General features: G+C 46.4%; 1 protein-coding gene across 1 annotated transcript in view; it reads left to right on the top strand.

The window, feature by feature from the left end:
- Positions 1-278: 278 nt before the first annotated feature.
- LOC121287604 (gamma-interferon-inducible lysosomal thiol reductase-like) overlaps positions 279-24,241 on the top strand; it is a 58,216-nt gene continuing 34,253 nt past the window's right edge. Inside the window, exons 1-2 of the mRNA XM_041205532.1 lie at positions 279-338; positions 2,895-3,071. Of these exons, the coding sequence (XP_041061466.1) occupies positions 279-338; positions 2,895-3,071 (237 nt within the window). The remainder of the gene's footprint in view (positions 339-2,894; positions 3,072-24,241) is intronic.

The following is a 24,241-nucleotide window of genomic DNA, read 5'->3' as shown; positions in this document are numbered from 1 at the left end:
GTAGAGGCAGAAACCCTCATAACATTTAAGAAGTATTTGAATGTGTACTTGAAATGCCATGGCATACAAGGCTATGGGCCTAGTGCTGGAAAATGAGATTAAAATAGTTAGGCACTTATTTGACCGGTGCAGACTCGATGGCTGAAGGGCCTTTTTCTGTGCTGTAGACCTCTATGACTCCATAAACTCCAATGGCCAGCTTGTTTCACTAAGTGCAGTGAGTTTGACCTGCCCAAAATGGACACAATTTTCCGATAAGTTGATAAACTGCAAACAACATGGATGCACCCCAGAATGAAACATTGGCACATGCTGGGCTTCAATATAGAGACCTCAAGGTCAGGCACTCTACCCGCTGCCTTAGAGCTGCTGAGTGGTGGTCAGACTACAGGCTTCTCAAGAGCATCATGTCCTTGAAGAAAATAGCTAAAGTGCTGTGACACAGAGTCAAAACACAAAGGAACCTAAATGACCTGGCCAGGGGACAGGAACAAAACAAAAATTAGTCATACAGTTTCTTGGTATTCCAGAAGACAACATAGATATTGAAGATTCTTGAAAGAGATGAAGGGATGTCACTGATAGCACTACATCTGAAGTTCTTGGGTTTGTCAAACGGAAGCTCCAAGATTGGTAAAACAATGCAACAATGCACCAGCTCTGACCTCTTGGGCCGCAATTTCAACCCTTCCCCAGTCTCAGCTATTAGGTTCTTGTGTCTCAACCATGGTGCTGTATTTTCTGTTATACCAAAAGCCTGAAATTTTCAAGCTGCTTGTGAGACAACTCATCAAATTTAATTTAAAATCTATATGTATCATAATCTGGTTTATCTTATTCTCTCTTCTTCAACAAGGGTGATACATCTGTCACTAGTCATATGGTTAAACCTCATTTGCAATATTATGCAAAAGGAAAAACAAGCATTGGAGAAGATGCCGGAAAGATTTACAAGGGTGACCAGAACTGAGCAGAACAGAAGTCTGAGGGGCGACCTGATAAAGATTTTTAAAATTAGAAAAGGTTTTGATAGAGTAGACATAGAGAACCTGCATATAAGTCCAAAACTTGGGGGCCATAAATATAAGATAGTCACTAATAAATCCAATCAGGAATTCAGGAGAAACTTCTTTACCCAGAGATTGGGGAGAATGTGGAACTCACTACCACAGGGAGTGATTGAGATGAACAGTATAGGTACATCTACCACAGGGAGTGATTGAGATGAACAGTATAGGTACATCTACCACAGGGAGTGATTGAGATGAACAGTATAGGTACATTTGAGGGGAAACTGGGTAAACGTGAGGGAGAATGAAATAGAAAGTGATTCTGATAGGATGCAATGAAAGGGGTGGGAAGAGGCTTGCGTGGTGCATAAACACTGTTAGGCAGAATGGTCTGCTTTGCTGTAAACATTTTGTAATTCTATGCCACTATCTACATATTTAAGGAAGATTGATCAAGTTTTGCCAGAGCTGCTGCTGTCTCCTCTGTGGGTTGAATTTTACCCTGGAGGTGGGGTCTATATCTCCTGTCATAAAAGGCAGGGGCAAGCCAGCATCCACTTGCCCGACTCACTCCATAGCCAATTACCGGCTTTTGGCCCCCATGTGGGAGAAAGCCCTACCCCTGAGAGTTGTTGGCCAATCAAATCGGCCATCAGCACCCTTGATCCAGCAGCATCACTGACAGTGGTGGCCACATCTGGGACTGCAGACAGTCCCCTGAAGAAGGGGAGCCAGTGATTCTGTTTTTGTTTTGGATTTCCAGCATCTGAAGTTTTTTGTTTTTATCTCTGTGTTTAATTGACTGCCACTTCTCTTCAAGAAATGCCTACCTTGAAGAAGTATTGCTCTTCTCTCTGACAGGATTTCCGTATCTCAACTTTGTTCTTCTCTGCCGATGCTGCCAGACCTGCTGAGTTTTTCCAGGTAATTCTGTTCTTGTTTTGGGTTTCCAGCATTCACAGTTTTTTGTTTTTATCTCATTGGGGCCAGTGTGGCAGCACCTGCTGGTGGGGCAGTGGGTACTGGGATGGACAGGGCAGGTGGCTGAGAAATTCAGGTTTGGGGAGAGACCTCTGGTGGACACAAGGGGCCAAAAAATGCAGTACCCCTCCAAACTGCTCAACCACTGGTTGGCCAGGCTCACCTGCTGGACTGGGCACTTGGCGCCAGCCTCTAGCACCACAGGTAAAATCCCAGTGGTGGCAGGAGGTCCTTAACTGCCCATTAATTAGCAACTTCAGGGCTTCAACAAGCCCACGGGTGAGCAGGCTGCCTAACAGCTCCACCAACGCTGGTAAAATTGTAGCAGGGGTGGGTAGGTGGCAGGCAATGGCGCTATTGCACCAGTGCCTAAGTTTACTCCCCACCCCCACCCTCCCCAAACACACACCAGGGGGCCATAAAATCCTAGGGTGCAGAGCTGAAGGTCAGGAATTCCTCTGAATTGCTCAGTACATTGGAGCATTGAGTAAAATTATTTCAGGGTTAATGTGGTTTCTATCAGTAACTGGTGCAGTAACGATTATCTGTAATGATATCAGTCACATGCTAGAGAGGGTCAGAGTCTGGACTAGACTTCCAGGATGAAGCTTCTGGTGGAATTGATAATTGTTCTGTCTCTTTGGACTGTGAGTAGATTTTGCTTTGCTGGTTTATAACTGCTCATGTCTTGTGCACCAATTAAGTCAGAAATATTGCCATAAGCTGAGTAGCAGATTTGTCCAAATTACTGCTACCCCAGGACTGGTTCCTCCGTGCTGGTGATCAGGGCACCTGTATTCAATTATAGGGACCAGGATTATAAACTGTCTCTCTGTGGCATACATCCCACATCCTTATAAATCTGCAGAATCTCATCCAGTCTTTTCCTTATGTTGTCCATAGGTTGAGAGCAGGTCTATAACTGCCGAGACCAGGTTATTGTCACCTGTGCAGATCAGCGTATTCTATGAGACGAGCTGCCCAGACTGCCGTAATTTTGTGGTAAACCAACTCTGTCCAACATGGTTCAGGCTGAAGGAAGTGGTGAACATCACATTGATTCCATTCGGTAATGCTGAGGTAGAAGTCACAATATATTCAATGTAAAAGTTTAAGGAATATTTTTTCACTCAGAGGGTTGTGGGGGTCTGGAACTCACTGCCTGAAAGGGCAGTAGAGGCATAAACCCTCAATTCATTTAAAAAGCACTTGGATGTACACTTGAGATGCTGTAACCTACAGGGCTATTGACCAGAGCTGGAAGGTTGGATTAGACTGGATTGCTCTTTCTCAGTCAGCGTGGACACAATGGACTGAATGGCCTCCTTCTGTGCTGTAAATCTTTCTATGTTTTTATATAGCCTCCTGGGAGTGACTTGCAAGCTGGGATCAAATCAGAGGATTTGGAGGGGTTTATGCGTAGAATGCCAGATACCTGGCAATGAGCTACAGGCTGGTATCTAATCATAGAATCTTCCAGCATGGAGCCATTTGGCCCATTGTGCCTGTGCTAGCCCTTTGAAAGAACAATCCAATCAGTCATGCTCTCCTAGCTTTTCCCATAGACCTGGCGATTTTCCTTCTCAAGTTTTATCTAATTCTCATTTGAATATTTACTATTGAATCTGCCTCCACCATTCTTTCAGGCATTGCATTCCAGAAACAACAACTCACTGTGTAAAAATAATTCTTCCCATCTCCTCTCTGGCCCTTTTGCCAATCACCTTAAATATATGTTCCTCTGTTATAGCCTCTTGTACCATTGGAAACAGAGGGCAGAATTTTGCCCTTGTTGTGTGGACTTGGTGGGGGTGGTTGGGGGCATTCAGGAAGCTGACCACCGGCTGTGATCGGGGCCGGACCACAATTTCATGCTGTCGGGTCAGTTAAGGCCCACCCAGCATGAAACGCAAGTGGCAGCGCCCAGCACTGCCAGTGTGGGGAGGAGGGGAGAGAGGGGGAGCGCAAACTTTGTACATGCACGCAGGTGCGCACTGGAAAATCTCCCTGAGGCACAGAGCTGACTCAGGGAGATGAACAATTTTCAAAATAAAAAATAAAGATCTTAAAAATGTTATAAAACATATCCCTTCATGTGACTCTGTGCACTGAGCAGGGATAAGTTATTAATTAAATTTTAAAATTTTAATTTTATCTTAATTTGCTGTTGGAAACCTCATCCTGCCTGTGGATGAGGTTTAAAAGAAAATGTAAAGGCCACTTGGCCTTTTCGCCTGCCTGTATAACTGTTAGGTTGCTTTACACTCGGTTGGGTCAGGCGCGCGGCCGCCTGACGAGTTAAAAATTCAGCCCAGAGTAAATAAGGAGAAACTATCAAAACCCTTCATGATTTTGAACACCTCTATTAAATATCCCCTTAACCTTCTCTGCTCGAAAGGGAACAATCCCAGCTTCTCCAATCATTCCGCATAACTGAAATCCCTTACTCCTGATACAATTCCAGTAACTCTCCTCTGCATCCTCTCTTTAACATCCTTTCTAGTGTGAACTCAATACTACATCTGGGTCCTAACTAGTGTTTTATAAAAGTTGAACATGACTTCCTTTATTTTGCAATGTATTCCACTATTTAAAAGTCAAGGATTCCGTTAACAGCCTTAGCTTGCTCTTCGACCTTCAAAGGTATGTGCACATACACCTCCAGGGCTGGAATTTTATCACCATATCGTGGCAGGGACATGGCCATAAAATGCAGTGAACCATCTAAACTCCATGGACTTCAGCAGGACTGTAAAATCCCGCTGGTGTAAAATTACACCCCAGGTTTTTGTTCCTGTACACCCTTTAACATTTTGAGCCATTTAGCTTATGTTGCATCTCCTTTTTTTCCTCCCAGAATGTGTCACTTTACACTAAATGGCATTAAATTTCATCTGCCATTTCTGCACTAACCTCTCCTTTACTGTGACATTGGCACCATCCTCTTCTTTAGTGAAGACAAATGCAAAGTTTTTGTTTACTTCCTCAGCACTGGCCACAGTCTTCACAAGAAGATCTCTATTCTAATTTCTAATTGGGCCCACCTTTCCTTTGACTATCATTTTATTATTTGTAGGTTTATAAATGTTAATTTTTTCTCATATTCTCCCTTTTCCCCTCATTCCCTTTTCAGCTCTCCTCCATAATTTCTATTTTAAGTCTTTTTCTCTATTATTATGAACCTGGCATTTACCATAAACCTCCTTTTTTGCTTTGTTTTATTCTCAATATCTTTAATTATCCAGGGACTTGTAGCTTTAAATTCCCTTTCTTTTTACCACTAAGAATGCGTTTAGTCAGTACCTGAGTTACCTCCTCCCATTATTCAACAGCCGTTCTAAACCTTGAGGGTTTGAATATTGTGTTGGCAAATGATGACTATGTGGGAATGGATAGAAGATGGGCACTTCATCCACATCCCACATCATAGTCTGTTAATTGTTTGGTTTTATTTCTGTCCCAGCTGCTCTTTTACAGGTTGTCATGTCCTAGTCATTTATGTTAATAAATAACAAAAGGTTATGATGATATAACCTGCTTGGCATCTATTCTAGTCTTTATATTAGAACTTGCTCAGAATTTAAACAAATTACTGTAAACGCACAGTGTGCTGGAGACAGGGCAAGCTGACACTGTGATCATTGTGTGCTGATCATAGACAAACAGTACAGAAGGACATTCAAGTTACAAGGTTTAATTTACATATGTTAGTAAGACTGCATTCCAAAGGGGAAATGTTACAAACTAAATACAACTATTCTTATCTCTTTATTGATGTGGATACCAGGGACTGGCATACTTGGACACTGATAACTTGAGGAGCGAAAACTAGGGACTAGAGATTGGGAACTGGAGAGAAGGAGCAGGGGCTGAAGTATCTTTTTAGCTTGAGGCACACACTCATCCCTGAAGAAATAGAATCTGCTTTATAACCCATTTCTGTGCTTTCGAAGTTGCATTGCTCTACCCTCCATATCTTTACCACCCTCTCCCTTTGTTCTTACTCCCTACTTTCCATACCCCCATCTCCTTTTCCCTATTTCCCCTTTGAATCCCCAATTCCAGGAAATTCTGGTCTTTGCAGAAGGGTTGAGAACCTGACCCCTATTAGGACACCCCCTCAGTCATTTCTTTTTAGAGAAAATAACCCAGCTCTCTATAACCTTTGTATAAGAAAAAGATCAAAACTATTCATAATACTAATCCCCCTCATATGAATTTTGTGTTCTGAACTGCTTACCACAAGACAGGCTGGAACCCGACAGCACTGCAATTACCATTCTATTTACTTCGTACTTCAAATTTCATCCCCATAGCAATCTGAGGTCACATGGATATTTCTAGGAGCCTGATGATGTAAAATCTAGGAAAGCAATCACCCCACCACCCCGCGAAATATTCCCGAGTTTCATTTTGGTCTTAAAGGGGACAATGAGCAAAAAGAAAATATGGGCCTTTCCCTAAGCACATGGGTCATCACAATATTCAAGATCTAGGTCAGCAGATTTTTGGGTACTAAAGGAATTAAGGGACATAGGAATAGTGTGGGAAGGTGGAGTTGAGGAAAAAGAGCAGCTATAATCTTGTTGAGTTGTGCAATTTGTTCTAAGGGTCAAATGGCCTACTCCTGCTCCTATTTCTTACACTCTTAGTTTCTTATGACTCCTCCATACTCATTGACAGTGACAACAGGCTCTCTGATGCCTATCGTTGCACCAAGCATTTCTGCTGCATACCCATCAATCCTTTGCAAAAGCAAAATACTGTGGATGTTGGAAATCTGAAATAAAAACAGAAAACGCTGGGAAAACTCAGCAGGTCTGGCAGTATCTGTGCAAAGAGAAACAGAGTTGACGTTTCAGGTTGGATGACCTTCCATCATTTCACCTGAAACATTGGGCAAAATTTTCCCAACCAGTTCACGATGGGTTTCGTGATTGGTGGAGCTGGAAAATTTGGAGCAAGGCTAAAAATTGAAAATCGGCCATTAGGGAAACAGTTTGTCAGATTCCACTCACCACTTTCATGGAGGGTGGAGAGTGGGTTGGGTTTCTGTCTGATCAATGGGAACGCCACTTGCATACATTACTGTCTCATGAATGCCCATTAAAAATGCTACTTGCAGAATCACATAGACACTCCCAATCTACGTCTGTGGGAAATTAGACCAATCTGAAACATGTTCGGAAATAAGTGATAAGCAGCTGTCAGCCCTCATTCTGCTCCTGACTTCAAGGTGAGTGCAACACTCAAAGCTGAGCTGCAGCAGCCCCATTCTGGGTTCTTACTAAAGCCAGTGAGACACCACCACTGCTAGGGGTGTAGGCTTGCTCACCTCACTGGCTTCCTCCATTGTCTGGGAGGGTGTTATCTGGTTGACTCAGGCAGGGCAAGAACCCAGACAGAGACCAGCACAGTGACCAGGGCTTGAGAGGGGGTGGTGGTGGTGGAGTGGGGAATGGAGGAATGGGGGGGGGAATATAAGGGAAGGAGACAGAGGAGACAAGGGCAAAGGAGGAGATGGGAGAGAGGGGAAAGAGGAAAAGAGGCATGGGGGACAAGGGGCAAAGGTGGGGCTGGGGTGGGGGAAACAATGACAGGCAGAGGTGTTGGGGGAGGTGGGGGGGAAATGCTGGCAGGAAGAGGGGAGACTGAGTGTGGGGAAGCTGGATCCCAACATGAAAGACTGGAATGTAGACACAGTAGGGGGTGAAATGGGAACAGAACTGTATGAATTGGAGGAGAAGCCTGCAGACTCAGGAACACAAGGGGGCTTTGTGTTAACTTGGCACAAGAAGGGTTTGTAGAAAGACTCATGGAGGTGTAGGAGGGGAAACGATTGCACATGAGGGGCAGGTTGCACAGAGACTCATGGAAAGGTGGTGGGAGGAGGCACACTCTATTGTTAGTGGTCAGGAAAGAATGGGAGAACAAAGAGAAAGACAGTCATAGTCCCTGGTCTGGGGCCAAGTAGTCAGGGTGCCAGAGTGAAGTCAGTCCTGGGGCTTTTTGGGCAATGCCCAGTCCAGGGAGGGGCAAGGGCTGTCTGCTCCACTGGGATAAGGCACAGCTTGGTGTGTAGGGTGTCGTCATGCTCTTAATATCATTGGCCATGGTCTTGTCTGGCTCGGTACTGGGCCTGCAGATGGGGTGGTGAAGGTGAGGGGAGGCACCTGCAGCCTATAGAGGGGGAAGAGATAATATAGAGGCGGGTATGCAAAACTTTCCTGAGGGGGCTGGGGGAGAGCGTTCGCCTCTGTATAAGACCGTGCGCACAGGCTCAAGAAGGGAGGAGTGAGGTCCACAGTAGGCATTGGGACATAGACAATTATGGGTTCAGGTGGGAGGGTTGGAATATCCACAGCAATGACTGTTGGATCCAGGATTATTGGGGGAGGCTGGAGAATAATGGGAGGGAGCCACACCTGCACACCATGGGGTTTCAGGAAGATTGGAGGCATAGTGACAGGCAGGGAGGAAGGGTCAAAGCTGGTCTCAGAATAAAATCTGATCATCAACATCATGTGAAGTCGATTTAATGGCAGAGGCTCAAATTGAAACTAGAAAAGAATCTGGAGGGGAATGGTTGGAGTCACTGTGGGAGGAGACAGGGCTACACTCGGGGTCCCCATTTCATGGGCAGCCTCAACTTGCTTGCACTCAAAGCATCGAAATATGGCCAGAGATGAGAGAAAAGTGGTAGGTCTCCTTGAAAAGGTTCCATTGGAGCCACTGACATTTCTAGGGCTAATACAAGAGACAGCAGCAGTCATGGGCTTCGCAATACAGTCACTCCATTTCAGCATTAACAACAGGAATGTGAAAAATGGGAATGCAAGCAACCATTAAAGAGGCACAAGTGCTGCATATATGGCAGATCATCAATGTGTTTTCACCACTTGGCATGGATAACAGATCAAAGGGCATCCTTCATAACTCATGTGCACATTAAGTGCAATCAGTACACCAGATCTGAGATTGGCGGAATGATTTTGTAATGTAGTGCATGTCATTAATATCTCCAAATCTTTTCTAACCTCTGTGTGATTGAGATGTTAAGTGTGAGGGTTGGCATCTTGGTCACCTCGCTCTGCGAGTTTGCACCTCAGCTACACGGCTGTATCAGTGACAAGGCTAGTAGTGCTAATGCAGCATGAGGCTATTACCGAGTGGGAGCTTAGCCATCTTTCTCCGTAATTCATTAATCTGTTATATCTATCATTCCACTGAGAGAAGGAGCAAACAAGAATGGAGCCTGTGCTCAATACTACCTCCTTGATGGTGCTCATGAAATGGAGGAGGAGGAGAAGGGTCTGGCTTTGTCGAGCGCAGCTTTGTGAGGGGGCCCTACCAGAGGGTTCAGGGGAACCCCAGCAAGAACCAGAGGATGAGAAGGTTAGACCTGTACTACAGAGGCAACTTTCTTGTCCAAGGGTCTACCAATGAAGGCTCTCCTACCTGCAAATGAGCAAGAGACAATGTCGTGCTCATCTGTGCTTGTACAGAGATAGGGTGGATCACATCTGCCATATTCTGTGAGAGGATATAACTCCCCATGGAGTGGGAGGACATCCCTTGCCTGTGGCCCTGAAGGTCACCGTTGCGCTCAATTCTTTTGCCTGTGGCTCATTCCAGGGATCCACGGCAGACCTGTGCAGCATCTTGCAGCCCACCATACATAAATGCATAAAGGTTGTGACAGGCACCCTCCACAGTAAGACTCATTACTACATGAGATTCACATGAAGGTAACCAGGCTGCTAGATTTAATAATCTTGCAGCTATCTCAGGTCTCCCTATAGTTCAGGGTGTGAATGGCTGGACACATGTGGCTTTGAGGGCTCCATGGATCAGCCCCTAATGTTCATCAATCATAAAGGGTTCCACTCCATCAATGTTCAGCTATTGTGAAATTAACGGAAGAACATAATGCATGTTTGTGCCTGGTACCCTGGGAGTTGTCATGGCTCATACATCCCGAGTCACTCCCATGTGCCTCACATATTCGCAGGGTCTCAGCGAATACAGTGATGGCTGCTTGGGGTTAAGGGGTACCTGCTGAAATGATGGTGCATGACACCTGTGAGTCATCCTCAGAGTGCCTTGGAGTAGAGGTACAATGAAGCGCACAGCTCCACACGATCCATAATCGAGCAGACCACTGGCATCCTGAAAATGCGCTTCCGATGTTTGGACTGCTCATGTGGGGCTCTGCAGTACATTCTTGAGAGGGTCTCCTGCATAGCAGTGGCCTGTTGTGCCCTTCACAACCTGGCACTTCAAAGAGGCTATCCCTTGACAGAGGGAGAAATGGAGGAGGCTGAGAGTTCCTCGGATGATGAAGAGCAGGATGGCCATAAACCTGAAGATGGAGATGAGGATCAGCTTCCACATGATGATGCTATCAAAGAAGCACGAAGTGGAAGACGTACACGAAACACATTGATAGCCACAAGGTTAGAGGAGGAGTAAGGTGCAGGCAATGGGAGAGGGCCACATTCCTCCTGTCCCTTAGTGCCATGCCATTGCTCAGAAAGAGACTTACAACCAGTCACATCAACAGCAAGTTCCACATTAGCACTTGCATCTTCAATCCTCATGATTCACCAGGGCATGGTCTGTGGAAAGGTCAGTGGTGAACCCAGTATGCGTGCACTCTGGGAAGTGGAAGTCAATACAACAGCACTAATGCTGCATCAAAGAACTTGATGCAGTCATGGTCACCTTAATGAGAAATGGAAATGGCCAGTGAGATATCATCATCTCATTAGGTCTTGTGCTTTGCCACTACCACTGAGGAGACACAACCATAGTTATCCCTTCAATCTGCTGAGCAGCCCTCACGCAATGTTGTCTCACCAGCAATAAACTCACCTAGCTCACACTTCCAATAAAGGTTTTGACGCATCTCCCTGAGATCTCAGAGGGTTCCAGTAACTATCTTGAGTGGGCTTCACATTACATGAGTGTGAGGCTCACAAGGGAGGTGATGACTGAGTGGGAGGATGACTCACCCTCACTATAAGAGAACATATATATGAATATGCATGATGCCTTCAAAAACTTCAAACTATTCTCATTGACATCAAATGTATTTACAAAAGTGCGAGATTTATACTGTGATTGAACACCTGTGGCCCAGAAGTAATATTAATATAGATGGGTTGGTGGAGTGGGTGGTAAAGTGGCAGATGGATTTTAACATAGAGAAGTGTGAGGTCATACATTTAGGGAGGTCAAACAGTTACAGGGATTACACAATAAATGGGAATATACTAAGAGGGGTAGATGAAGTGAGAGATCTTGGTGTACAAGTACACAGGTCCCTGAAAGCAGCAGTTCAAGCAGACAAGGTTGTAAAGAAGGCATTTGGAAAGCTCTCCTTCACTGGCAGAGGTATAGAATATAAAAGTAAGGATATAATGTTGGAATTGTATAAAACACTGATGAGTATTGTATGCAGTTCTGGTCACCACATTACAGGAAGGACGTAATAGCTCTGGAGAGAGTGCAGAGGAGGTTTACAAGAATGTTGCCAGGGTTAGAAAAGTGTAGCTATGAGGAGAGATTGGATAGGTTGGGGTTATTTTCCTTATAACAAAGAAGGCTGAGAGGAGACTTGATTGAGGTGTAGAAAATTATGAGGGGAATAGATAGAGTGGACAGGATAAAATTATTTCCCTTGATAGAGAATTCTAGAACCAAGGGACATAGATTCAAGATAAGTGGCAGAAGGTGTAGGGGAGACATGAGGAAGAACTTTTTTACACAGAGGGTAGTGGGTGTCTGGAATTCACTGCCCAAGTTGATGATAGAGGCAGAAACTTTAAACTCTTTTAAAAAGTACCAGGATCTGCACCTTAAGTGTTGTAAGCTGCAGGGCTATGGGTCGGGTGCAGGAAGGTGGGATTAGAAAGGGCACCTGGGTGTCCTGGGGCTGGCATGGACAAGATGGGCAGAATGGCCTCCTTCTGTGGAGTAACTTTTCTATGGCTCTATGGTTCTAATTTTCCTAACCCCAACACTATGCCTGGGTGCAGCCCCGACATCTGCAGCCGAGGTGGAAACAGCCTGTTGATTGTTATGCCCTGTTGTCTGTGATGACCTTGGTGGATGTCCTCTAGTAGCCTGAGGCCTGGAGTGTCAGGTCAGATGCACCCTCTTCAGCCTGAGCAGCTGGAGTTGAGGGGGTCAAAGACAGAGGGGATTCTGAGCAGCTGGACACCCTGGGAGTGTCATGTGTGGAGGCTGCCGGGGTGTCTGATGGACCCTCATCCTCCCTTTGGGTTCCTGAGGGTCCCTCCTTTACTCCTTAAGGCAAAGGGCCACCTGGTATCCTGGCCCCTCTCACATAACCACTGATGGGTCCCACCAATCCCTATAGCCATGTAGATCTGCGTATAAATCTGGCAAAACCTGCCAGACCAAGGACTCCAAGGTGGTTGTCACCCTTCCCATGGTGGCCTTGAGGTGATGGCATGAGGGAGTCATGACATCAGACAGAATGCGGACAGTCTCCTCCATCCTTCGCTCTAGTCTGCTGAGTGACCCTCGAATCTCTGCCTGATGTTCCACTGCCTGTCATTGCAGCTCCAGCATTGTGTCAGTGGCTGCTTGTAAAGGCTCATCATCTGACTGGGACTCAGTGGGTGCCTGATTCCAGCAGTCCTCCAAGTTCCAGATACCTGGGCTGTCACTACCTCCAGCTGCTGTGGAGACATGTCTGTTCTCCAAAAAGTGACACTGAGCCTGATCTAGAACAATGACACATTGACATGTGTGTTTCTGGGTTGCTGGAGGGTGTGTAAATGTAGGATTGGATCTTCGTCGGATGGCTGCTCAGCATCTTCCTCTGAGGTTGGTTGGGGTTTAGGGGCTTATGTTGGCCCTCTCCTCTACCTGGACCTGCCAGTGGCTGTAAGAGAGAGAAGAGAGATATAGTTCAGGACCAGGCAGAATTCAAGATTGCATGTCATTCACTGTGAATGTCAGGGTTTGATGAGGTGATGAAGCTGTGATCCTTACTGGATTGGTGGGAGAAGCTGACCTCGCCTTCCCAATATCAGCGATCTCTGTCCTCCCAGCCAGCTCAGCACCATCCTCCTCAAATTTTCTGAGTTCTGTGATGTTGGCCGTCCCTCCTCCATCTGGGATCTTTCCCTCCTGCTGTGGGCAAGCTTGGACTGCATGAAGACAAAAGGAAGGATTGTGATGAGAAGGGATGCAACAGAGGTTGCAAAAGATGCAAGCCTTCTGTATGTGGTAACCACTCCCCAGAAAGGGCTGAGGATGGAGTTTGTCCAGCTTGATAGATGAGATGTTGATAATGTGAACATGTCCGTGAGACAATCAGTGCTGATATGTGTCCCCCGCTAATGTTGAGTGCGATCCCTGAAGAGTGTACCCCTTTGACTGCATAATACCATGATAAGAGTGTGAGATTGGAGAAAGCTGAAGGTGCTCTTACCCTGGCAGAGTGGATGAGGTAATTTATGCTCTTCCTGCACTGGATGACGTTGTGGGGGTGGCGGCCAACTGCACTGACCTCACTTGCTATGGCCTCCCAGGCCAAAGAGGTGAGGCTGGTGTGCTCCCTGGAGTTATCTTTCGGGTGAAGCATATCCCGGTGTTGGTGTACTTCTTGTATTAATGCCTTGAGGGAGTCGTGGCTAATCCTTGGGACAGCCTTTTTCTTCATCTGCTGTGCAGCAATCTCTGTGGGTCTCCTGCAGACAGCTGGGCTGGATAGAGTGAAATGTGTATGCTTGGGTGGCATTTAAATATGGTGCCCAGACCTTCGACCCCATTAGGCAAGGGTGGGGCAGATGAATCAATTCCCGACCCAGAGAGCTACTTGCTTATGCATAACTAATGAGCTTCCAAGTGCAAAATTGGGCACGGTTTCCCGTCATTCCAACCAGTGGGAAACGTGCTGTGGAACCCGCCCTCCATGTCAGTTTCAAAAATGGAAAATTCTGCCCATTAACTCTGTTTCTCTCCATCCATCAGCTATTTCCTGTAATACAAATGGAAGTTCTCACCTGAGTCCTCTGAAGCAGAACTCATCTAGAACCTTGCCTCTGGAGTGTTGGCATACATACTATCCCTTGGCCTTGCTGCAGCCCATACATGCCCAGTGACTCATCACGTGCAGATCCCACCTCTGCAGTACCTTGTAAAATACACAAGGTGGCACTGTCTGAGCTAGTGGCTGCAAATGTCAGATCGGTCTTATCAGATATAAAAACAAAAAAACTGCGGATGCTGGAAATCCAAAACAAAAACAGAATTACCTGGAAAAACTCAGCAAGTCTGGCAGCATTGGCAGAGAAGAAAAGAGTTGACGTTTCGAGTCCTCATGACCCTTCGACAGAACTTAAGTTCGATTCCAAGAAAGAGTTGAAATATAAGCTGGTTTAAGGTGTTTGTGGGGGGGTGGGTAGAGAGAGAGAGAGAGAAGTGGAGGGGGTTGGTGTGGTTGTAGGGACAAACAAGCAGTGATATCAGATGTCTGTTCTCACACTTCACCATCAGACTACACTGATTGACTAGGGGTTGTCTGAAAGCAGAAATGCACAAGGGGCCAGTTTGGGTGAGGCAAGGGGGCAGGTAGAAAGATAAAGGTGCATGGTCACACCACCTACAGCTTGCAACACACACCAGGTTGTTGTATTTAAGAAGGCACATAAGGCAAGAACATACTGTAATCCTGAATAATTTTAGTGATGCCTCAGTGATAGCCATGCCAATAATTTGGAGTATTGTTTTCTAAATGTTGGGGAGATGCAGCCTTACTTGGCCCCCCCACTGGTTCTTTTCTACTTCCTCTTGTTATTTGCCACCTATTCCTGCAAGAGAGAGGGAAAACTGTCAGTGAACTTGTAATGTATTTGGATGTTGTTCCTGTCATAGCTGAATAGCTGGAACAATATGTGAGGCTTGCAGCGGTGGTAAGCATGTCAGGATGAAGTGGAGCATCTGAATGTCAGGGATGAGTCCAGAGTGGGTGAGAGATGAGATTGTGGTGCATTGAAGTTGCTGGTGTGGTGGATCCAATATCACATTTGAAGATGCATTCATTTACTCATGTGGGGTCATTGAATTTTTTCTGGTGCTGTAGTCAGGTTTTTAGGACCAAACTCCTTGCATTGACCTCTGGTCCCATTCCCTCTGAAGTGACTGCCTGGTCGGCCTCCTTGTCCCCTGTTGAATTATGACCTCCCTTGCACTGATTCTTCAATTGCTTCATCGGAGAATCCATGATTCCTGTCTGTCTCTGGCCTGTTGTTCCATTGCTCCTCTTTTTCCTTCTGAGAATCACTTTCACAGAAGCTTCCAGCACCTTTTGTAGCGAGAGTGCACCTTCCTTTGAAGAAGTGCAGGTTTGCTTTAATTGGTGCTATTCCCACAGGCTCCCTGCTGACCTTGCCACTCAGCAGTATGTATATCACTGAGCTACATGCCACAATCATGTACATGAGCAGCCAAGACAAAGTTTGCTAACTGTCTGCATCGCTTCCAATACATCACGATCCCCATGCTCATTAGTGGGCCCTATCCAATTTTTAGTATGTTATCTGTAGGGTCCCAGTCATCAGCTGAGAGAAAACAATCTGTCTGGCTGGAATTATTCATCCCTATTTCTATAGAATACTCGAGTTTATACGGTGCATGTCCAGTAGTATTACAATGATAGAGGGGTGTGTCCGGGATGAGATGTTAATCCAAGGCTTCATTTACTCTCTCAGGTAAATATAAAATAAATCCAATATTTGGATGAAGAGTTAAGGAGTTCTTCCTGCGCACTGGCCAATGTTTATCTCTAACCTAAAATCTAAAAACAATTTGGTCACTAAAGGAAAAAGACAGAGGGGAGAATTGTCCCAGATTTGCAATAAGTATAGTAGCAGGAGGGAAAAGAACGCTTTACTTGCCGGCCAGAGTGGCGGCCTTTCACACCCTATCACCCCACTTCTGCCTCATTAAGCATGTATTCCTGGGAAACATGCCGTTTCACTGGCAGATGGCCTCTGATTTTGCCACCACACCATCACCTCACTCCTTCTTCACGCCGAGCTCCGTACTTAAAGTGCAGCCGTGCGCACACCTCTCGGTGCTTCCAGCCCAGGACTGCTGCACACAAGACATGGCCCCGAAAGGCAAGCAGACTTCAGCACCCCCCCCCCCACCACCCCAGGGTTTAATGGCGCATCTCTCGAGCACCTTTTGGATGCAGTGGAGGCCCACCACAGCGTCCTGTACTCCTGCTCTGGGCCAAGGCCAACAAGCAAGATCATCAATCCAGCTTGGGAGGCAATGGCAGTGGTGGTCAGCTCCAAGCCCCTGCAAAAGAAGACAGTCACCCAGTGCCAAAGGAGGATGAATGGTCTCATCTGTTCTGCCAGGGTAATTCAATCTTCTCATCACTCTCAACACACACACTCACAAACCCATCAGACACCCACAGAGATCTGACACCTCAAGGGACAACACAAACTCACACATACCATCACATCTCCATCAGGCTCATACCCTCTCAAATTCATGTCATCATCCCGTCCATGGCTCTGCTCACCACACAAACATTCCATGCAGTGCCATGAAACAGTCCATGTCCAAATGCAGTAAGGCCTGGACAATATCCAGGTTTGGGCTGACAAGTGGCAAGTAACATTCGCACCAGACAAGTGTCAGGTAAAGACCACCTCCAACAAAAGAGAATCTAACCATCAATGGCATTACCATCACTGAATCCTCCACTATCAATTTCCTGGGGGGGTTACCATTGACCAGAAACTAGCCATATAAATACTGTGGCTACAAGAGCAGGTCAGAGGCTAGGAAGCCTACTGCGAGTAACTCACCTCCTGACTCCCCAAAGCCTGTCCACCATCCACAAAGCGCAAGTCAGGTGTGTAATGGAATACTCCCCACTTGTCTGGATGATTGCAACTCCAACAACACTGAAGAAGTTGGACACTGTCCGGGACAAAGCAGTCCGATTGATTGGCACCCCATCCACAAACATTCACTCCCTCCAACATTGACGTGCAAAAGCAGCAGTATGTATCATCTACGAGATGCACTGCAAGAACTCACCAAGGCTGCCTAGACAACACCTTCCAAACCCACGACCATTACCATCTAGAAGGACAAGGGCAGCAGATAGATGGGAACACCACCATCTGGAAATTCCCCTCCAAGCCACTCACCATCCTGACTTGGAAATATATTGCCGTTCCTTCACTGTCACTGGGTCAAAATCCTGGAACTCCCTCCCTAACAGCACTGTGGGTGTACCTACACCACATGGAGTGCAGGGGTTCAAGAAGGCAGCTCATCACCACCTTCTCAAGGGCAACTAGGGATGGGCTATAAATGCTGGCCCAGTCAGCGAAGCCTACATCCCATGAATGAATAAAAAAAATGTGTCCTGCTCACACTCACTCCATCTGTGTTCATGCAGGAGAAGGTAGCTGACAACAGCAGCGAGAGAGGAGTGGAATGACTCATATTAGACCCTTCACTCACTTTGAGGAGTGTGCCATCGTGCTGACTGGTGAGTACATGGACTGTGTCTGTGGTGGTGGTGAGGTCAGCGGCGAACACCCACGTGAGGATCCTGCACCACGTCATCCCTCTCTTGACGCAAATGTGACGGCTCTCTCTCCTGCTTTTGACTCTGCTGCCATTGTTATGACACAACAGTTGTTAAAGCTTGAGTTATTTAAAATTCCAGCGGCAAACTTTAAACAACTGTCATGACCTATATTTTCAATTGGTATGTTTTGAGTTGCAGCTCTAAACTCAGAAATAAGACCACCAGTTCTCGAGAGGTTTTTATATCAAACTAAATGAAACATTTATTAAGTTATAACAAATTAAACACATGGCTACAAATTACTACTATCATAACTTAGCAAATTCCCAAATTAATCTCCACTAAGGCAACAATAACCAACAAACTTAAGCAGACACTAGGCAAAGCATTTTCACCTTACAAATTCAAAATGAGTTCCTTTCAATTTGTCCCTTTGCAGACAGCTATAGGCTTACAGGTTTAGATCTTACATGCTTCTGCCCTGCACACACAAACTTCTTTCTACTGTACTCAGCCTTTCCCTTTGAATGTAAATTCTCATTGTATCACCAGGCCCTTTGAACCCCATTTGTAGTACCAATTTTATTAGTATTATAAACATTGCTTGGTGTCTCCTAGCAAGGTGCAAGATTTCATTCCCTCTCTTGAATGCTCCATTCAGCAAAATGCAAATGTTCCCTCTACCTCTGTTTACATCTCAAAACTACTGTACATCAAAGTACCCAGACTCGCTGGCTTTAATCCAATTAACCCACACACAGACTAAACCTCTATTTAAAAAAAATAATTTCCAGTAACATTATATGCATTAATATCTCTTCCTAACAGCCATACATTAATCATCTCTACTTTGGTTCACAGGGAGCTCTGCCAAGCGACCAACACCCTCAGCCAGTCAGTCCCTCAGCTCCATCCACATCCTCACTTCCAGCCAAGAGGACACCTCCTCCAATGAAGAGCTGGAAATAAGCAGCCTGGGAGTCCTGTCGCAGTGCTTACCCACACCCTCTACCAGCGCAGAGACACACCACCTTGGTGGGACCTAGATCTAGAGCAGATTCGGGTTCACAATCTGGTGGTCACTGCATGGACAAGTGTCCGCAGCAGGAGGAGGCAGATTCAGCTGAGCTCCCCGGCACTTGTAGGACTGCTGGGGAAGAGGCGCTTGTGAGGTCTGAGTCAGATGATGAGCCTATGGATTCAGCCTTCCAATTCATCGCAGAGAGTCAGCAGACGGTGGGGGAACATCATGGAGAGCTGTTGGAAGCTGTCAACAGAGTGAAGGAGTGAGCCTACCTGCTCTCTGATGAAATGGTGCCCACATGTGCACGCATGGTGGTCTTCATGGGAAAGATGGCAGATGTCATGGAGACCCTGGACCAGCAGAAGGCAGAGATGCACGCAGACCTGCACTCCATTGTGGTAGTCATGGGTAAGTTTGTGCAGGGGCAACGCAATAGGGAAACAGAGCACCTTGACATCCCTCCAGGTTCTCCTCCCCCTCAAGAAGTCCAACAGGGCCCTCAGAAACCTGAAGGGAGGAGGAGCGGCAGCTGGATACCCTGTGTCATCCATTCACGAATCCCAGAGGCTGTTCTCTCCCTCTGAGTCCACTTTGCCTGTGACCCCCTCAACCTCACCCTCTGTTATTGCAGAGGGAGCTGGCCCACTGGAGGTCAACCAAAGTGAGCTGGGGTCCTCCAAGCCTTGGCTTTCCAGAGGATGCACGCTAAAGTCATCAGAGGGAACAGCCAACCTTTGGACAGGCTGTCTCTGCCCCTGCTGCGGATGTCAGGGTAGCACCTAAAAGTGTTAGTTCTAGAAAAGTTAAGAATTTCTGATCACAACTGGCTGCACAGGTGAACACATTTTGTCACTTTATAATCTGAAAATATATTCACTGTCACTGAATAATGTGTAATGGTCTCTTTCAGCTTCGCGAGTCCTCCCACGGCATCACCCCCACCACCCCCTCCAACTAGCAGTTCAGCTGCACGCAGCCAGCCCAAGAGTGATTCTGGAGAGAGAAGTGTGTGCACGGCAGGGCTTTCTGGAGCCCTGTTCAAGTTCTCTCCCACACACACACAGAGCCTTCATCCATCACACTCATCTCAATGTCTTGAGTATTTTCAGTGCTACCTGCTGGGGTTCTCTTTCAGTTGACTATCTGAGCTGACCTGCATCTTCACCCACCCACTGATCACGCTTCCATGTAGCACCTATTCCCGCCCAACAAAAATTTCCTTTCTCTTTTGGTTTTAGAAGCATAATGCTGGTAAAATTTGTCTTTAGCTCCCCTGTCCTTTCCCCTCCCCGAGCCAACCACGTCCTCTCCCCCATTACTGCCGCTGGAATCACCTTCCACCTCTTCACCGTCACCTACCAGCCTGAACCCCTTTCTTTCGGTGATATTCAGGTGAACGTGTATGTTCCCTACCTTCCCGAAAATCTCACCACCATCCACATTGACCTCCCAGCCCTCCTCCTTCTGTCTCTGAGTCCCCACCAACCAGCCTTGCCGCCCCTTCTAATGCTACTGTCACACACTCACCCTCCCAACCTACCGGCTCACTCTGTCTTCCCTCATTCTCACCATTTCCTCCCACTATGCCCATCCTCAATTCGCTCCCAAGGAGGTGATCATCGGCTCCACAGACGCCTCCCTTGCAAGTTCACCTGGACATCCCCAAACTTACTCCTTCCTTCCCCCTTCCTCTTTTCACACCCTTCTCCTTCCTCCACCCTCCCCCTTCCTCCACCCTCAATCCTTCCACCACCCTTACTCCTTCTACCAACTTTACTCCATTCTCCACCCTCAATCCTTCCTCCACTCTTACTCCTTCCTCTGCCCTCAATCCTTCCTCCACCCTCAATCCTTCCTCCACCCTTACTCCTTCCTCCACTCTTACTCCTTCCTCCACCCTCAATCCTTCCTCCACTCTTACTCCTTCCTCTGCCCTCAATCCTTCCTCCACCCTCAATTCTTCCTCCACCCTCAAACCTTCCTCCAACCTTACTCCATCCTCCACCCTTACTCCTTCCTCCACCCTTATTGCTTCCTCCACTCTTACTCCATTCTCCACTCTTACTCCTTCCTCTCCCCTTACTCCTTCCTCCACCCTTACTCCATCCTCCACCCTTACTCCTTCTTCCACCCTTACTCCATCCTCCACCCTTAATCCAACCTCCACCTTTACTCCTTCCTCTACACTTACTCCATCCTTCGCCCTTACTCCTTCCTCCACCTTTACCCCTTCCTTCACCCTTACAACTTCCCCCCTCCACACTCTTGCTGGACTCCTTCTCCCTCCGAACTCATTCCTCCCTCGAAGTCCTGCTCCTCCCTGAACCTCTTCCTCCATCCGAAGTCCTTCCCTTCCACCTTCCTCCCCAGTTGTCGTATTGTCCTCCCTCCGTACTCCCTTCACCCTCCTAACCTCACCCCCGACACCATCGTTGTTCTCCTCCCAACTTCACCCCCAACACCATTGATCCCCCCTTCCCAACCTCACCGCCCCCTCCCTCCCCTACCTCCTCCTGGTAAACATTCCTCTCCCAGTCAAATCTACACTTTCCTCTCCTACGCCCATGATGAACATCCGTTGCAGACCATGGCTAAGGCTGATGTCCTGAATCAGACCCTCAACAGTGATCTTCCACCTCCCGTGAGCTGCTCCGCAGTAGAGCCATGCCCATGAGAATTCACCCAGCATGTGATACACGTTCCTCCAGGGCCCCATTGCTGTAGGGCTCCAGCATCTTCTGCTCCTCAGATGTCCGCGATATGAGCAAGGTCCTGATGGTGAGTCCCGACTTCTGCATGTCACGTTTGTCAAGACTTGTTCTGCACCGATCTGTTTTCCTACCAACGTGGACAGTAAATTTGACGTGGGGGGATGATTCTGGTGAGCTGGGCTTATGTATTAAAATGAAGTTCCCGGCGTGCAACAGCAGGAAACACAGCCCTGCTATCGATGGACGGAGCAGACAATCGCAAACTGGTTTCACAATGTCATGAAACTAATTTTTGGCCTTCGCACCGTATAGTCCATTCACACCCGTGCCAATGGACACAGAAAATTCCTCCCAGAGTTCCATTTTTATCTTGACCTCAGGGCATCGCAAAGCATTTTACAGCAAATGAAGCATTTTTGAAGTGTAGTCATTATTGTAATGTAGGAAACACAGCAGTCAATCAGTGCAAAGCAAGATCCCACAAATAGCATTGCAATAATAACCAGATAATCTGCACTTTTTGTGGTGTTGAAGGGAGAAATAAATATAGGCCAGGAAACCAGGGATAACTTTCCTGCTCTTCTTTGAGATAATGGCTGTGAGATCTCTTACATTTACCTGAGAGGTCAAACTGTGCCTCTCATTTGAATGAAGGCACCACTCGAACAATGCTGCACTCCCTCAGCAATACACTGGAGTGTCAGTTTAGATTTTTGCACTCTAGCCCTGGAGTGGGGCATGAAGCCATAACCTTCTGGCTCAGAGGCAAGAGTACGACCAATTGAGACAAGCTGACACCTCTTTAATATTTGTGGGATCTTGCTGTGTGCAAATTGGCTGCTGTATTTCTTACATTACAACAGTGACTACAATTCAAAAACTACTTCATTTGCTGTAAATGTTTTGGGATGCCTGAGGTTCTGAACAATTCAATAAATTCAAGCCTTTCTTTTTACAGAAATCTACAGAGCATGTAATCAGAATTAAAGCAAATTTGTAATCAGTGCACCCCCACAGCTTCCACTCGAGTAGCTGGCTTTCCCAAGTTCAAACCGTGACAGGATCTCAGTTTTAATATCACACTCATTCATATTGTCTCCTCTTAATCCTTTATTTAGAAATAGGACATGTCTCATTTAGCCCTTATTATGAATATGCCACCTAAATTCTTTTTCTGTCTATTTGTGTATGTATTTTAACATATTTTAACTACTATGCTCAACGTAGGCCCATTGAACAGATTCCTCTGGGTGCCAGACTTGAGGAGGGATGTGAAGGCATTGGAAGGAGTACAGAGGAGATTCACAGGAATGACTCCCGGAATGCAGTACTATAGCTATGGGGATAGATTGGAGAGGTTGGGACTGTTTTTGTTGGAGAAAAGGCAGCTGAGAGGAGACTTGATAGAGGTATTCAAGATCCTGAGGGGTATGGACAGGGTAAATAATGAGAAACTGTTCCCGCTCAAGAGAGCGAGAGGGCATAGATTCAAAATAATTGGCAAAAGGAGTAGAAGTGATGTGAGGAAAATGTTTTTCACCCAGCGGGCGATTGGACTCTGGAACAAACTTCCTGAAAGGGTGATGGAGACAGGTTTGATCGAGATATTCAAAAGGGAATTGGATTGCTACCTGAAAAGAGAAAATGTGCAAGATTACAGGGATAAGGTAGGGGAGTGGGATTAGAAGGAATGCTCTTTCGGAGAGCCAGGGCATTCTTGATGGGCTGATTGGCCTCCTTCTGTACTGTAAAGGTTTTGTGATACAACATCCAGGGTCCCTACAGCAGGGCTGGAAGTGAGCTTGGAGGCAGAGAAATCACATAACAACTGGCCAATTAGACATGCAGAGGCAAGGGCCCTGGCCAATCATGCGGCAGGGACAGCCATGCCATTATCTCATGGATTCAAAGTTCTAGTGCTAGATTTAAACATATTTGCCATCCAGCAGCATCAGTCTGCCTGTTTCTGAGGAGTTTGTAACCGTTGGATCTGCTGGTACTTACACAGCAACATTTTGTGATGAGATCAAGAGATTTTGCAGGGGCCTCATTCTGGCTGGAATCTGGATGCAATGAGGGTGTCACGGGTCTGTCTAGTGCAGCGTTCAATCGATCCTCAACCCACAGCCCATCACTCTTGACCAATCGTTATTCACCCTACAGCTTACCCACATCACCATTGGTCAGTCCTCCAGCACACTGGAGCTGTCCCCATTGCCATCCTTAATCCTCAACCTTCCATCTGGTCATTTTCATGGCAATGCTTTGACCAATCAGAGTTAATCTGCCTGGTTTGAATTTAAACAAAAACTGTTCTCTGGTGCATTCTCCATGGCAATGCTTCTACCAATCAGAGCCAACTTGCTAATCAATCAGCACCCTCTCTCATGCAGTATAAATTGTTGTTCCTTTTCAAATTGGTATTCTTACATACCTGTCCTGATGAGTGCAAGAAAGCTTAGGCAGGATGTTTCTTTTTTTCTGCAATTCCCAAGTTCTGTACTACCAAATGACTATTATCCGACTTTCATCCCACAGTTGGGAAGCTGACATTTTGCCTCCTGCTCAATTAAGTGTCCTCGCCCACCTCATTTCCTGCTCCCGGGGGATTCACAAGATTTTGCCCATTATATCTGTCCCTTCATTTTCTCCTCTTATTCTTGAATCCTCTTGGGTCCCACTTTCCTTCCTTCTCCTTCTCCCATTCTCAGTCATGCCACTACTCATTTCTCTACTTTGGAAAAATTAATCAAATCCAAGCCTAGGCTTTTGGAAGATGCTGAGGCCTTCAAGGAGAAACCTGAATAAAGTCTCCAAAAGACACAAATACAATTAAGTTGGTGCATTTAATCATTGCTGTGATTTAAAAAAATTTTGCTTAAAACCTTACATTAGAAAGGTGACATATAGGAAA

This window comes from Carcharodon carcharias, chromosome 14 (assembly GCF_017639515.1).
Source record: "Carcharodon carcharias isolate sCarCar2 chromosome 14, sCarCar2.pri, whole genome shotgun sequence".
Lineage (NCBI taxonomy): Eukaryota > Metazoa > Chordata > Chondrichthyes > Lamniformes > Lamnidae > Carcharodon > Carcharodon carcharias.
The sequence above is the reverse complement of the archived record's forward strand: the minus strand, read 5'-3'. Positions and strand labels throughout refer to the sequence as shown.